At 27.8% G+C, this 15,938-nt stretch overlaps 2 protein-coding genes and 1 long non-coding RNA gene across 3 annotated transcripts; 2 read left to right on the forward strand and 1 right to left on the reverse strand.

The window, feature by feature from the left end:
* Nucleotides 1-4,118: 4,118 nt before the first annotated feature.
* On the reverse strand, nucleotides 4,119-10,253 carry LOC112603442 (6-phosphogluconate dehydrogenase, decarboxylating). The gene is made up of 7 exons (XM_025351995.1): nucleotides 10,146-10,253; nucleotides 9,753-9,973; nucleotides 7,105-7,349; nucleotides 5,895-6,389; nucleotides 4,733-4,866; nucleotides 4,446-4,668; nucleotides 4,119-4,372 (listed from the first exon to the last, which is right to left on the reverse strand). The coding sequence occupies exons 1-7, from the start codon at nucleotides 10,154-10,156 to the stop codon at nucleotides 4,253-4,255; spliced, it is 1,449 nt and encodes a 482-aa protein (XP_025207780.1). The 5' UTR covers nucleotides 10,157-10,253; the 3' UTR covers nucleotides 4,119-4,252.
* On the forward strand, nucleotides 8,109-8,844 carry LOC112603443 (protein Simiate). Its single transcript, XM_025351996.1, has one exon. It carries the CDS (start codon nucleotides 8,242-8,244, stop codon nucleotides 8,809-8,811), a length of 570 nt encoding a protein of 189 aa, XP_025207781.1. The 5' UTR covers nucleotides 8,109-8,241; the 3' UTR covers nucleotides 8,812-8,844.
* Nucleotides 10,254-10,442: 189 nt separating the features above from the next.
* LOC112603444 lies at nucleotides 10,443-12,636 on the forward strand. The gene is made up of 3 exons (XR_003115166.1): nucleotides 10,443-10,736; nucleotides 10,904-11,012; nucleotides 11,944-12,636. It is a non-coding gene; the product is annotated as an uncharacterized LOC112603444 (long non-coding RNA).
* Nucleotides 12,637-15,938: the final 3,302 nt, after the last annotated feature.

The raw sequence follows: 15,938 nt of genomic DNA on the forward strand, positions 1-15,938 counted from the left end.
AATTCCAAACTACTTGCACAAAATTATGCTGATATTAGGTACTAAAACACGTAATAAACCTTGGGTTCCTATAGTCATTTTTACATTGTTAACCTTTTACATAATAAAGTATATACCTACATTAACCTATAAATGTGTACCTCTGTAAAAAAATAAAAATTTTCGATATTGATTATTATTTAAAACGATAAAATATTAATTAACGTTAAATATTTTTATCGCATTTAAATTTAAATTTAATAAGTATTATCATAATGAGAGTAAGTCGTGAAAAATATTTGTAGTCCTAATACATTTTTCAATAAAATTAAAAACCCCTGAACATCAACAAAAAAATATTAAAATTCAATCTTCTCCGCGGACCACAGAATAACCATCTACGCCTTACGGATCCTCTAAAAGGGTCAATGAACCTAACAATCAATTCTATAGGTTGAAATTCTGAAAACAAACAAAAAAAAAAATATTGTTGCATAAATTAAGGTACTGAAATATACTGCACAACAAAAATTTGTAAGGTAACGAGCAGAAATTGATAACCACTTTGTCATGGTTTAAGCACACATGCACATGCAAGTATTAAAATATAACACTTTATTGCAATTTTGTTCTACGATTACTATTGATATCAAGTGTTCGTTTCTGACAAACCTCGTTTTTCCGTTTCAATTTATTCACACTTGAATATTATACTTCAACCCGGTTGCATAGTTTAGAGTAAGTATTCTAATAACATCTATGTAGGTACTGCAATAAGTACCTAACGATATACCTGTAACCAAACTTCGTGGAAGCATAAAGGGTAGGTACTCCGTTGTGCTATTTATTTTAAAATTAAAACATAAAATGTACTTAAATATTGAACTCTATTGATCTTTTTTTTATATTTTGTCATCAAAACGTACTTAAATAATATTATAATTATTTAGGTTAGGATTATTGGTAACCGAACATCAATCGCATAAACGTTCTCTTATCCAGCACCATTAAAGCTCAGTAGCGTAATATATCTGATCGAAGAGTGTTAACCAACGTAAACTTTCTCAGCAAATATGATAGTGAATAACAATTCTATTAATGCACTCGTACCTGCAGTAGCGAAGGTAAATTTTAGGATTCCTAGTAATCTTACAAATTATTTGCTCCTTTCAACATCACACAAACTATTATTTGGGTGGCGAACGATTGCGAACGTTTTTATAGAATACGTTGGCAATTTTATAATTTCTGAATATAATTAATTTTGTTCGGGAATTCAATTAAAATTTTTTTTTTTTTAATAAAAACTATTCGATATTAATAATACAATGTTACATTATAGCTACGTTACAAACTAAAATAAAATTATATAAAATAATATGAAGTATTTTAAATGTTGAATAATTAAAATAATTTCGGATTATAAATATTAATAGTACTGTTACATAATGTATAAACTAAAAAAAACGAAAAATATTTAAAAAATAATAGTTTTTAAAATGTTTTTCTACATTTTTTTCTTTTTTTTTTTTTTAAATTTTTTCTTAGGAGTTTCCAGATTTTTATAAATATAAAGTAAATCCTTGTGGTATTATAAATTATAATCCTTATAATTTTTTAATGTTGATTTAATTTTAGATTTATATTTTTTGGCCATGGGGTTAAATAAATTGTTTTAATAGCGTAGTGGTAGAAAATCCTTATATCTACTACTTAATTATTTTAAAAATTATTATTTAAAAATTTGTAATTGACCAACACCTAATCTGGCAACATCGCACGACTAAAGGTAAGTTAAGACGTTCGCAATCGTGTTAGGGAAAAAGGTCTATTCGCAATCGTATACCTATCACCCCTATTATTTAGCTACTCCATCCACTGAAAGCAAATAAGAACTTCTTGAACCTATTATATTCTCTATATGTATGTATGATTTGAAATGTATCACTTTATAATTATGTATACCTATTACCTAACTTATTATTGTAACTATTTGATACAATTGCATTTCTTTTTTAAACGACTGTATCTTGGGCGGCCGCCCATAATGTGAATAAAATAAAATAACAGATTAAACCTCATCAAAATTACATATACCTATACCTATACCTAATACTTAGACAAGCAGTTCCCAAACTTTTTTGATTCACACATCTCAAAAATAAAAAAATGTTATCATGTCTCTATTCTTGAATAAAAATTTTTTTATTAATGCATAGTGCCTACTACCTCTACCCACTATAGTGTAATCAATATCAGTATTCACTAGAGCTGAGCACCAAATCCAGATCAATTTATAACCGGATTACCGATCTAGATTGAATTGAAACGCAGTTAACGAGTTGTGTCCCGACTAAATTTATCGTACACGAGTTGTGCTCCGATGATAAAAGTGGGGTACACGAATTGTGTCTCAACTGTTTTATGAAGTTTTACACAAGTTAAATAAAAAATGTTTTTATAAATTCAAATCAAGAAATTTTTTCATTTCAATGTTGTATAATTACCAACATATATTTTATAAAATAGTTACAGAATAAAATTCGATTCTATACTTTCAAATTTTTGCCTAATATGTAATTTTATTAAAACTGTTAATGTAGTTATGTTTACTTTTTATTTATATTTATTAGGCAAAATAACATCGATTATTGTTATATTAGGTACATTAAAACTTTTACTATAATAATATGACGTTTTTTATACGAACTTCTTATTTTTCGTGTAAAATATAATATTTGACATACTTTTAATATTTCAATAGAAAAATTTCTCAATGTGAATTTATAAAAATTGTTTGATTTAAGTGTTTGCTTTTTATGTTATATTATTAAAATTATTTATGTAGTTATTTTTAATTTTTATTTATATTTATTTGATCAAACTTGAGGGACACAATTCGTGTACTTCAAAAAAAAAAACTTAGGGACACAATTCGTGTAACCTGAAAAATACATAGGGAAACAATTCAGTATTTGGTACACGACTCGTTTGCAGCCAATTGAAACGTTACAATCCGTTTAATCCGAAACATGATACAAACCAAATTATGATATAAATCCGGCTAAGATATAAATCATCCGGATTACCGGATTATGGTATATAAAATCTTTAAAACAATTTTTCTAATTAATTTTTTTTTCTAATCTAATCAATATGTTTTATTAATTACTTAACCACGAATATTAACAGTAAAACTAGTGATTTATATCTTTAAATCAGTGTAAATGCAATGTTAAAATTGTTATCGCTTAGAAAGACTGTAAATGAAATAAATGAATCTTGTGTCACATTCTACAACCGTGCGTTACTACGTTATCAATTATTATTAAATATCAATCGTACTAGTTAATATTCACCAACAGATAGGAATTAAGGCGAAGAGAGGGCGCAAGGGAAATCAATCTCTCTACCTCTAATGGTGGTTAAAAAGAGTCCTTTTTAACGATTTATTCGTAAGGCGTGCAAATTTATTAGCAAACGCGGTTTGCTAAAAAAGGTATTTCTGAGTATGGGGTCGTAGTCTGAGATCTGCCCATAACGCAAAAAGGCTTAAGCATGTTCAACACAGCCACACAGGTTCCTAAGATTTACTAGTTTCATACTTAAAATTCTTTTTGCTCCTCACAACTACACGCCAATTGTTACTTACCAGTTACCTCAGTTTGACTTCACTAATCAAGCGATTTTATTAATTTTTAACAAATAATAAGTAATTATTTATTTTTTGTGTAAAATGTAATTAAACCTTTACAGTATCCATAACAATTAACATTAATTATGTGATTATCTTAGGAACATTCAACCAAATAGCCAATGAAAATTAATACTCCTAAACCATGGTATACGTTAAATAGTAAAGTAACTGATAACTAGACACTTAACACCAACTTTCAACTTGTAACTATTTTCTTTTACACTAACATAAGAATATATAATTAATAAACTCGAATTGTTCTAAAATTCACCACTTTTAATAAATAATATATTATACTCTCATTTACAAAAAAGATTTTCGACAAAACAATACATTTTCAACAATAACAGTACATTATTCAAGTATAAAAGTTTAAAAAAGGGAATAACAATAATCATGTTTTACAATACAGCAGCATACAAATGTTATTTTAAATTTTAAGTAGATGAAATTATATTTATTTAAATACAAAAACAAACAATTTCAACAAGCAATCTGTGAGAATATATAAACCCAGTTAATGTGTTTGGTCCCAAAAGTATAATAATTTACAGCCAATCAATGCTGGTTACACAATTAAGCTTTGTACGTGCTAGCTGACACATCACCACCAGTACCAGTCCAGTTTGTGTGAATATATTTTCCTGGAGCTGTTAATAGCTCATATGTATGAGCACCAAAATAGTCACGTTGAGCCTAACAAAACAAAAAAATTGCAAATTGTATAACACATTTCAAATATTAAGTTTATGTTTAATATATGTTTTACCTGTAATAAATTGGCAGGAAGCCTAGCACTTCGATAACTGTCATAAAAGGCAAGAGCCGTACTGAAAGCTGGAGTGGGTATTCCTAGCATGGCACTTGAAGCAACCACCTTGCGCCAAGCTACTTGACTGTTGTGTACAGCATCCTTAAAGAATGGATCGAGTAATAAATTCTTGAGATTTGGATCAAGTTCAAATGCTTGTTTAATCTTTCCCAAAAATGCACTAAAATCATATTCTTTCAAAATAATTTTATCTGAAGCTGAAATAAAAAATTAATGAACACAACCTTCTAATAATACATCCTCCACGCCACATGAGTGCAATTCCTCCATAATTTAAGTTCCATCCGTGTATTTTTGCAGCTTCTCGCATCAACATGAATCCTTGAGCATATGAAACAATTTTAGATGCATACAATGCCTGAAAACAAAATATAAACATTAAATAGTAACAAAAATATTTGTAATATATGTTATTAAAATAATTTAAATACTCTATAAATCACAACAAGCATATTAATATATTTTTTTTGGTAGATAAAGATTTGGATAACTAATCATAATAATTAATTAACATATAATTATAAAAATTCTGAATTTATGTAGAATTCTGGTATTTTTATGTTTATAATAATTAATAAAAATATCACATATATTAAAACTTGCTTACACTAAATTCTAAATATGAAGCAACAGATTATTTTTATAATCTCCTTATTGGCATATCAATTCTTATTAGAACACAATATTCAATTTAACGCCTCTCTCCATTATACCAGATATCTCACACTTTCTATATCTCTTTTCATAAATCATAATACTAATTTTTCTAAAAATTCCCCTCTATCCAGAGCAGAGGTTCCCAAACTATGGGTCGCGTTATATTTTTAAATAATATACTTTTTAAGACATATATTACTTTTTTTTAAATAACTTAAATAAGGTCATCTATATTATTATGAATTTAAATAATTTCAAAAATGGGTCGTGCCATGAAAAGTTTAGGAACCTCTAAACTAGAGTAATGTTATAAACAATATCTAGACTTTGTTTTCTTTTTAGATGTGTTACATAAAATAATTAAATCTTAGTTTTAGTACTAAAGCAATTATCTTCTATGTCCTTGATCATTAATATATTACCAATAAATACTAATTCAATAATCAACTCAAATACTGTAATGTCATGTATACTTATTGTAATATTGAGATCACGCTAGTTTTATTCTAAGGAATTATTATATCAGTACTCAGTAATGAGAAAACTATCATATTCCAGATTAAATTTAGGTATGGGTTTTCAGAATCAATAAAGAACTTTTTTTTATATAAATTATGTTTACAACATCCATTTTTTCTAACCATATACAATAAGCAAGTAATTACAAACAGAAAACGTGTTCCTTAAATTTGTAGTTACTGATTTCAACCATATTTAATATTAAATTACCTTTCCAATGTCTTTTAAGAAAGCTTGTTTATCTCCTTTAAAGGTATCTGTTGGTCCTTTAAGAACTTTACTAGCTTCTGCTCTCTCATCAATTAATGAAGACAGACAACGAGCAAACACAGATTCTCCAATCAATGTGACCGGAACACCATAATCCAATGCAGAAATTGCAGTCCATTTTCCAGTACCCTTTTGACCAGCAGCGTCACGGATTTTTTCAACTAAATATTCATCATCGTTATCTTTGAACTGTAAAATATTTCTTGTAATTTCTATTAAAAATGAGTCCAATTCGCCTTTGTTCCATTCTTCAAAGGCTAATCCCATCTCTTTATTATTCATATTTAAAGCAGATTTCATCAAATGATATGCTTCACAGATAAGTTGCATGTCTCCATATTCAATACCATTATGAACCATTTTCACAAAATGGCCAGCACCATCCTCACCAACCCAATCACAACAAGGTTCACCATCAGCTTTAGCAGCAATGCTCTAAAAATTAGACATTGTTACATACAAAATTATAACACAATTGAAATTCTTAATAGTTATAATAAAAACATTTAATTTAACTATAATGGTTAAATTACAATATTCTTATATTGTTTGAAATTTCATTCAAAGTGAAAGTAATTACTTTCATGGCATTATTATAATATCAATATGATAGATATTGTATTAATATAATATAAATCTGGTAGACAGTTGCCTTGAGGAAATATGAAAATATAATCAAATGACACGCCCAAATAGCCCTGTACTGATCATTAGGACAATAAACAAAACTATTTTTAACTGTAGGCATGATATGAATAAACTTGTAAACACCTATGTTTTTTATTGGTTTAATGGAAATATTCATCAAATCAAGGCTAAGTTAAAAAAATAATAATTTTAACAGGCTGTATACTCAGATTAATATTTGCTTCTATAAATGTATTATAAAATTTTCAAAAGCTCATTAATTGAAAATAATAAAAAAATATAATGATAATGTAAAATGTCCAACAAAGCAAATGTTATCTAATAACTATATATTTTCTACAATTTTTTAATTTAGTTATAGAATATAGATAAAACAATGTTAAATAAAAGTTGATAGGAGAGTTAAATAAAAAATTAATGATTAAAAACCCACAAAATTACAAATTGTTATATTTTATAGAAAAAACATATTAACACAATATTCATATTGAGGACTACTCACTTGGAAAATATTCTTAATATTTGGCCAGGCTTTTGGATTTCCTCCAGGCATCAATGATGGACCATATCGAGCTCCCTCTTCACCACCAGATACCCCTGAACCAACAAACAGCAAACCTTTTTGGGCAAGTGCTTTTGTTCGACGTTGAGTATCCTGGTATTCAGAGTTTCCACCATCAATAATTATATCACCTTCTTCCAGTAACGGTTCAAGTTGAGCAATAAAATCATCAACTGCACTTCCAGCTAAAACAAAAATAAAATAATAATTAACAATTACTCAATGAAAAAACTAACATTTCTAATGTTATACTTTGAAGTTGATTTCAAACAGAGGTATGTCAAAGTTTTTTTTGAGGCAATTACCATTATTTAAAATAATAAAAAGATTTTAAAAATAATATTTATATTACTAAATAAAAAATAAAAAATATAGATTAAAAACTGTAGGTGCGTGAAAAATTAAAAGATAGTTTGCATCAGGCCTGAAAATTGTTCAGCACTCATTTCATGAATACTCATAAAATATTTAGTACATTTTCTAATGTTTTAATGAAAATATACTTTATTAAAGTTATTGTGATAATGCCTAAACTCTTGAATGTATGACAAAATTATATTTTGATAATTTTTAATTGTAAAAAATGTATATTTCAAGTACAACAAAATATTTATTTAAAAATAAATATAAATAATTATAATTATTATACGTATATGATTTTTAATATAAATTAACAATTAATTAACAGTCCGATAACAGAATGAATAAAAATTAAAATACATATAAAATTCAAATAAAAATTAATTTTTAGCATTTTACCTTCATAATTCAAAAATAAGAGGCATCCAAATAAATGTAAATATTTTCAGTTGGTACAATTGGTTTTAATGACATCACAGGTTAATTTCTATACCGCGATAACATTCAGATAACACTTTATCCGTTATCAGTAGCACGTTTTTAAACTTAAAACACGAAAGTTAAAATTTAAATTTTAACTTGTCGATTGTCATGTCTATTATTTTTAAACAGCGATTCTTAAAAAATCAGTAATTTTAATAACTTGTTTAACATTTTACCGAAACTTAAACCTATCTATCAATTTTAACTTCCATATACCGTGTAAACTGTGTAACAATGGACAAACCTAACGTTTATGATTTCGGTATTGATGATGATTCAGTTCCATCAATAGAACAATCTGTTGAAATATCTGAAGGTGTTCCACCAACTGTCGTTCAACGATACTTTGAATCTCGTTACGCTACCAATGTCAACGACAAACCCAATCAAGACTACAGTGTGTTAATTCATTCCAATAATCTATGCATCTTATCGTTAGCATCAAGTCATGTTCTAATGGGCAAAACCATTGAAAAAATAGATTTCCAAGTATCAGAGAACACTCATCGCCTCAGCAATATTATGACAGGAAAAGGAAAACGAGGAGCTCAAATTGTACAGGCAGGATCTACTTTATGCAAAGTTCTTTGTTCTGACGGTGAAGAGCACAAAATACTTTCCGCCGTTCCAGGCAAATTAGTGGAAATGAATAGCAAATTAGCAGAAACTCCAAATATCATGTTAAATAAACCAGATGATCTCGGATTTATAGCAATAGTGTTACCACATAAACAGAGGTTTGAAAAAATCAGAGATGGTCTTTTGACTAAAGAACAATATACAATAAGAAATTCTACAGTTTAACTAAAATATAAAAGAATTGTTTGTTTTTTTTTTTTTTTTTTTTTTTTTTAATATTATGTAGGTATTATAAATTTCTTGAATATATGGGTTATTGTTATATGTAATATTTATATTTAAACTCTAAAACTATAATATAACTTATTAGAAGTAGTAATTTATTAGTACTACTAACAGTACTTTAAAGTTAATTCATAAACATTCAACAATCATTGTTAATTTAATGAGAAATATTATAAAGGAGTTAACAGTAATATAACAACTTAGGTGTTACAGTAGCAGCATATCGAGTCCAGATGTTTATTATAATAAAAGTGTACATTGTAGCTTTCAAATAGTACTTTCACTACACTTAAAAATTTGTTTTAGATTTAATAGATTGGTAAATATGTATTTAAAAGGCTTGAATAAACAGTATGAGAAAACTTTAAAATTAAGAAAAAACATAAATGTTCAATATTGATGATCAAATAAAAAATTATAATATTACTTATCAATCCGAAAATTCTAAAATGAGTCTTAGGTTTTATACCGATATATCCACATTTGTTTGACTACACATACAGACATGACCCATTATCTATAGCCTAATTGTAAACTAATGTTAATACCACAAATTAAATGATATTTACATCATATAACAGAATGATAATCAAGTAAATTGTTTTTACCTTACATATCAACATTTCACTAATTTTACCTATATTTTAATGAGAGAAATAAGTTAAATGATTATTATTCTGTTGGACTGGTTAAAAGTTAATAATAAATGCTGCACCAGACACAAAAATCTACACATGCATATGGTAGTTGGTACCTACTATTATGATCTGAAGTTTAATTTCAAAATGAGACAATTTTGATGAAAGGCAGATAGTATAGAATAATCTACTTGTGTCAACATCAGTATTATTCGATTATAACTGTAAATTTTACTCATGTACCTTTGACAAGCATCATAACTCTGCGTGGCTTTTTCAAGGAATCAACCAATTCTTTGAAAGAGTGAGCGCCAACGATGTTCGTGCCTTTTGCACCTTTTGCTAGAAACTCATCAACCTTTTCGACGGTCCTGTTGTAGGCGGTGACGACAAACCCGTGATCGTTCATGTTGAGTATGAGGTTTTGGCCCATAACGGCCAAGCCGATGAGTCCGATGTCCGATCTGCGAAGCAAGTAAGACATGTCAGCGATTATCGATAAAAAAATAATGTCAATCGCAAATGTGTATAAACAGTAAGCGTATTATACTGCTAAATTCAATAGGCTGTTAATTTGGATAAAAGTATAGTATTAAGTAATAGGAAACTACAATCGTAGAGATGTTAGGTACTCACTTGCCACTCATGATTTAGTGTTCAACGGGCGTGTAAACAGCAACACGGTCACTGGGTGAATGGCGGACGGACGATCAGCGCGATGCCGATAACCGCGATAAAAACGACCAACGAAACGGATCAAGGTCTTGCCGCCCGGAATATCGGTATAGTTTACCGCCACCAAGGTCGACTCGTCGGCCGACTAGTTCGTCGTGAGTGGAGCAAACGACGGTGCAAGTGTACAACAACTACCAAGGGTATGACCTCAACGCGAACCGCCGCTCGAGCTCTATGGCGGTGGCTAACCGTTGTTTGTGTGTATGGCGGTTTTTTTAATTTTTAATTTTCGAGTTAAGATTTTTCGCCTCGACTTGGCGGCGGCGTAGTCCTAGTCGTAATTATTGTTTATTGCCGTCGTTATTATTATATCGCGTTGTGTTTGCATTTACGGTCGAAATAATATTATGTTGTACTATGGTAAAAATAAATGATCGTCATACCGCAAAACAGCGGCCCGACAGTCATTAACGATCGTAATTTGCAACGGCACCGCAAATTCAGGATAAAAAGGCCGGTTGTATGCATGCACACAATATAATTCACCTTGGAGTAAGTAAAAGTATTATTCCGGTTAGGAATATAATACGATATTATGAATAATGATACGTAAGAAATGTGTAACGATTTCCCAAAGTACGGTCTATAGTAATAATAATTGATACGGTTACGATTACGGTGTAACGATTGTTATATTATTTCTTTGATTGATGGTTTAGGTTTTAAAATGTAAATGAACTCGACGCGTAATCAGCCGCGATCGATGGCCAGCGGTTAAGTTACGACTCTATGGTTTCTACGGTTTCAGCGTGGGCGTATGACATCTTGGTAAAGTACATACTAGATATTTTAGTAGAGATTATCATTCGAATAAATAAAAAGTAACTTAAATGGCTAGGTGATGCTGAGTCAATTGGCTGCCCTTTATAGCCCTATGATATTTTTTTGTGTACCTATAAATGATAATTTAGTTTTAAACGTTCTGTTTGATGTAGGTATAGATAGTCACGTAATAAGTCCTCATGTTATATTTTCTGACTTCAGTTCTTTCCAATTTAATTATTACAGTCTAGGTAATTAATTGTAAGATAAATTAAAAGTGGAATGTAAAATCAATCAGTTTTAAAAAAATAAAGATTTATTGTTAAAATGTATAGTCATTGCCATCATTCATAAAACACCAAGATTTTTTATACTTAATTTTCAACACACGCATTCATAGCGCCTACCCTGGCTCTACCTATAAATTCCATGCCCTTACCACTGGTCCAATTTTACACAAATAAATCACAATAAATTAGTCATGTTTCAGGCTAAAAGAAAATATAGTTTACTGTAATTGCACGAAAATATGTAATTAACAATAATATATACTACATTACTGCTGTATTTTATATAATATTATACCTACGATCAATTCAACCTCCTTATATTTATAATCATCGTAATTATACCTACAAAAAACGATAATTTAAAATATTTTTAATACGTCTATAGATACTTATTGACTTACACTGTGTATATATTGTTTTATTTTATCTAAAATAAATATGTCAACGTGAAATAACTACGATTTCTTCATCGAGTAAAAAAATTGTAATTAGCTTATAATAATAATTTTTTTTGTACAGAGCTGAAATTTTATTTTTGCAAGCCCCGGCCTTATATTTGTTGGCCTCCTAGTGACCCTACCTAGATAAAACCCTTGCACTGCCACTGTAGATATACATACATAATCTATTTATACATGTTTTTGCAGCTTCTTTCCTTAATTATGGTCCAGTCGTCGAGGGATGCGGATGTCCTTGAATTTCAGTATTTATTAATAGGACAAAGTTATCTAATATATAAATATATATCCTATAGTATTTAGGTACCGTGGTCGCAGGAATACAATTTGATCGGTTATTTCTTTTTTGAAACGTTGACCGATCGTCGTATACAAAAGTGGTTTTCAATGTATCGATATAGGTACTACACCTAACATAATAATATACATAGTTAGGCATATTTGGAATTTTTACATTATATTTATATGGCGCCGCGATGATTTCAAAATAATCATTTGATTGATTACAATTACACTATTTAGTATCTACAGTTACGCATGTAATAATACATGCGCACATGATATGATTCTGAATCATATTATTATAGATGCATAGTGATAACTACGCATCTCTCAAGAATAACAGTGCGTATAATATTGATAATTATATCATATTATGTTAATTTCAAATTATGGGTGATGAAATTTCGAATCAAAAATAAAGGTTATCGCTTGTTGCTTCCATTATTGTTTAGACTTTGGCTGATTTTATTAATATACATTATAATATACGGTAGGTAGGCCAACAAGTTTTTTCAACACGATAGAAACGAAACGTGATAAAATTAAAATATATTTAAAATAAATTATATATTCATATAAAACCATATGATATTTATTTATTTTAACATTTATTATAGATACAATACGTATATACTTAATTATATAAACATTACGCATTAATTATTAACGTCTACCCCTGGAAAAATAATGTCTAAGTTACGTATATTTTTTTTTATTTTTTTTTTTTTTTGGGGGGGGGGGGGGATTGAAGAGAGAAAGATTTTTTTGATATCCGCATTTCAACAATCTATCATAATAATGCAAAAACGTAGAACTAAATTTGATATTTCATGTTTTGAATATTATCATGTGCACAATTCGATGGGTGGCTAAGGTTTACCAGTTCTAAAATTAACATCCTTATTTATTCAATTTAAAGTTAATTATATATATAAAAAAAAATAGTTATTATTTTATGTTAATAAATTAACATGTACAGTAAAAGTCATTATTATATTTAAAAATGATTATTGAATAAGAGATTCAGATATCTAAGAGACTAAAATGGTTCATTATGTAATTCATGATCTAATAGACAAAATAATGGATATCTACGCCCTTAGCGTTTTTATTGAAATTTTGACCAATATTATTGTTGTATAAACATAATAGGTACTAAAATAGACATGTAATATACATGTTATTAATGTATTTATTTTTCAAGCCACGCAATTTTATTAATGGATGACTTATCTGTTCGCACTATCGCCACTATCTGACATTACAAAAAGCAAGCTCTCCACATACTTATTGTAATAATTATTTTACAGATAGAATTGTATCTAGTAAAAATGAAAAAAAATGTATTGGTTTTTTGTATCATGTTGACATTCTATAGCCAAATAGCCAATAGACTTTATAAGTAAATATTTTTTTTGTTGATATGATAAGTAATAATTCTATATACATTGTAAATTATAAATAAAATATATAGCATTAATACACAATAGTATCGATATAATTGTCTACGTCTAAAACCGAAATCGCAGATGAATAACTTATTAATGCCTATACAACCTATCTACCTATTTAGATTTAGGTTATACCATTCATTTTAAATTTAAATACTATATAGTATTTAAAATCAATGATTATACGTATACAGGAATATAAAAATATATTATCTACCAGTAATACCTATATAGTACCTATTTGTTTGTGTAGAGTACCTATAGACATTAGGTAAGTAGGTACATAATGTGATTTTTTCGTTATAATAAGCGAGTTGACCTGATTAAGTAATAAGTATACGAAAAATGATTTACAGTTCAAATCAAATCTAAGATAACTATATTCTATACGTCAAAAACAAAATCGTGATACCTACTTCTTACAACCTCCCTACCTATTTAATATTTATATAATTTATGCATGGACGGCTGGCGTTGTAAATGTTAATTAGATTCTCGTTTACAATAACTGCACCGTGCTCACATATATTATTATCGTGAGTATTATTACTATTATAGACTTTGACAACAATTTAACCTATAGTATAATTAATATGCTAATGGTTGAGTGGGAGGGGTTGGCAAAAAATGTCCCCATAGGCAATGTTGTGTATTTGTAATGTATACACATAATTCAATTATATTTAACTGTTTATATCATCGATGTAATACCTATTGGACCTTTTTCAAAGCACAATGAGCTTTTTATTTTTTATCGAGAGAGCGCAGTCGATCTCATTATTGCGATGACGTGTTTTCACGTGTATTTGCAGGCGTTGTGAAAGTCGAGTACTATAATAAGAAAAACGCCTATTATTAAACGACAAGTGCATAATGTACTTTTATACATTATAATATTATTATATATTATCCGTTATCTTGCGTGTACATAATATAATAAATGACCTTCTTGCAGGTTCATGGCGATTTTTTTTTTATATAATAACTCATTTTTAACGTATCCAACTTATATTTTGTGTGTTATTATATTATATACCTATCTACCATGAGTCATAACTAATGACTATCGTTAGGCATTACTTTTGTCGTACAAAATTATAATTAACCTTCACGATCTTTATGATTCACGTAACACCTGAGCTAAACTACAACCTACAAAACTATAATAATTGACCACTGATCGCAGGCACCACCGATAATATTTGTTTTTAATACAAAATACAAAATATTATTTTTTAGCTTACTTCAAATATAGGTACCTATACTGATACATTAAATTGATATAATTTATAAAAGACGAATAATAATGAGCATACAGTTTCAAATGTATAACCTATACGTATAAATTAATAACGTTAAAATAAAATAAATCCTATGTAATTTAACTTTTTTGTTATTGTTCAAATAATAAGTTGCAATAAGAGAATAGTAATAATACAAAGCTAATAAAATATTCTTATATATTATATATATTTTTTTATATACCATATTTCTAACGATACTAAATCCAATTTTTTTTTCACAGAACAATCCCAAATATTTTTTCCAAGTATCTCATTCTTTACGATTTTAATATGATGTGCTAAGAGAGAAAAAATATTTTTATTGGAAATACCATTATAATACCCCAACGATTCTCTAGTTGGATTTAGAAGGATTTAGTTTTCAATAAAAGCTTGTTTTGTAATGACAATAAATAATGTTCAAGATCAAGCAATATAGTGGAGTAGATTAATTAAAAATTACTATGTTTCTCACACCGAGGATAATTTTACAAACAATTATTGTAAGTACGTATTTTATAATCAAAGACCTATTTAAACATTTATGCACCACAAAATTAAACTCTGAATGTTGTCATCAGCTATTAAAAGGTTTCGAAATTATTTGTTAGTATACCAAAGAGTTAAGACAATAAAACCTAATACTACATTTTTATACAAGGTCTATTTATAAATATAAAATTAATTTTTTCATTCGATTTGAATATTTTTTATGATAAATATAATATTAAAAAAGTCCGATTGACCGTTTGAGGTAAGTTTAAGGTGGCAAACCACCTCAACATACCTTTAATTTCCCCCTTGTCAATGAGCGCCCATATATTGGAAAGAAAAACGGGACACTATTGTCCGTCTAAGGAAAAATTATAATATTAGCTTATAACTTAATAAATATTAGTTATTAATTATTACCATATAGTGTCATTATATAATGACATATTAAAACGAAGAAATATGCAGTTCTTTATACCGATGTCTGACACTAATTAATACATTTAATAAAATAGTATTTTCTTATTTTTTAAATTTTTTTTTATTTATTAAAATTTATTTTAAGTAACTTTAATACAACATTATTAATATTAATTATATAATAATAACATATATTTTATATTTATATGTTGAAATAATATTACAGCTTTAATTTGTTTAAATTAAAAATGTTTAT

This window comes from Melanaphis sacchari, unplaced genomic scaffold (genome assembly GCF_002803265.2).
Source record: "Melanaphis sacchari strain LSU unplaced genomic scaffold, SCAv2.0 Contig108_pilon_pilon, whole genome shotgun sequence".
Lineage (NCBI taxonomy): Eukaryota > Metazoa > Arthropoda > Insecta > Hemiptera > Aphididae > Melanaphis > Melanaphis sacchari.

What these genes read in the sequence shown, in the direction of transcription:
- LOC112603443 (XM_025351996.1), top strand. Translation starts at nt 8,242, where the DNA reads ATGGACAAACCTAACGTTTATGATTTCGGTATTGATGATGATTCAGTT.
- LOC112603442 (XM_025351995.1), bottom strand. An exon ending in GGAGGATGTATTATTAGAAG is followed by an intron (nt 4,669 to 4,732) that starts GTTGTGTTCATT and finishes ATATGATTTTAG; the next exon opens with TGCATTTTTGGGAAAGATTA. An exon ending in TTCCTGCCAATTTATTACAG is followed by an intron (nt 4,373 to 4,445) that starts GTAAAACATATA and finishes TTGTTTTGTTAG; the next exon opens with GCTCAACGTGACTATTTTGG.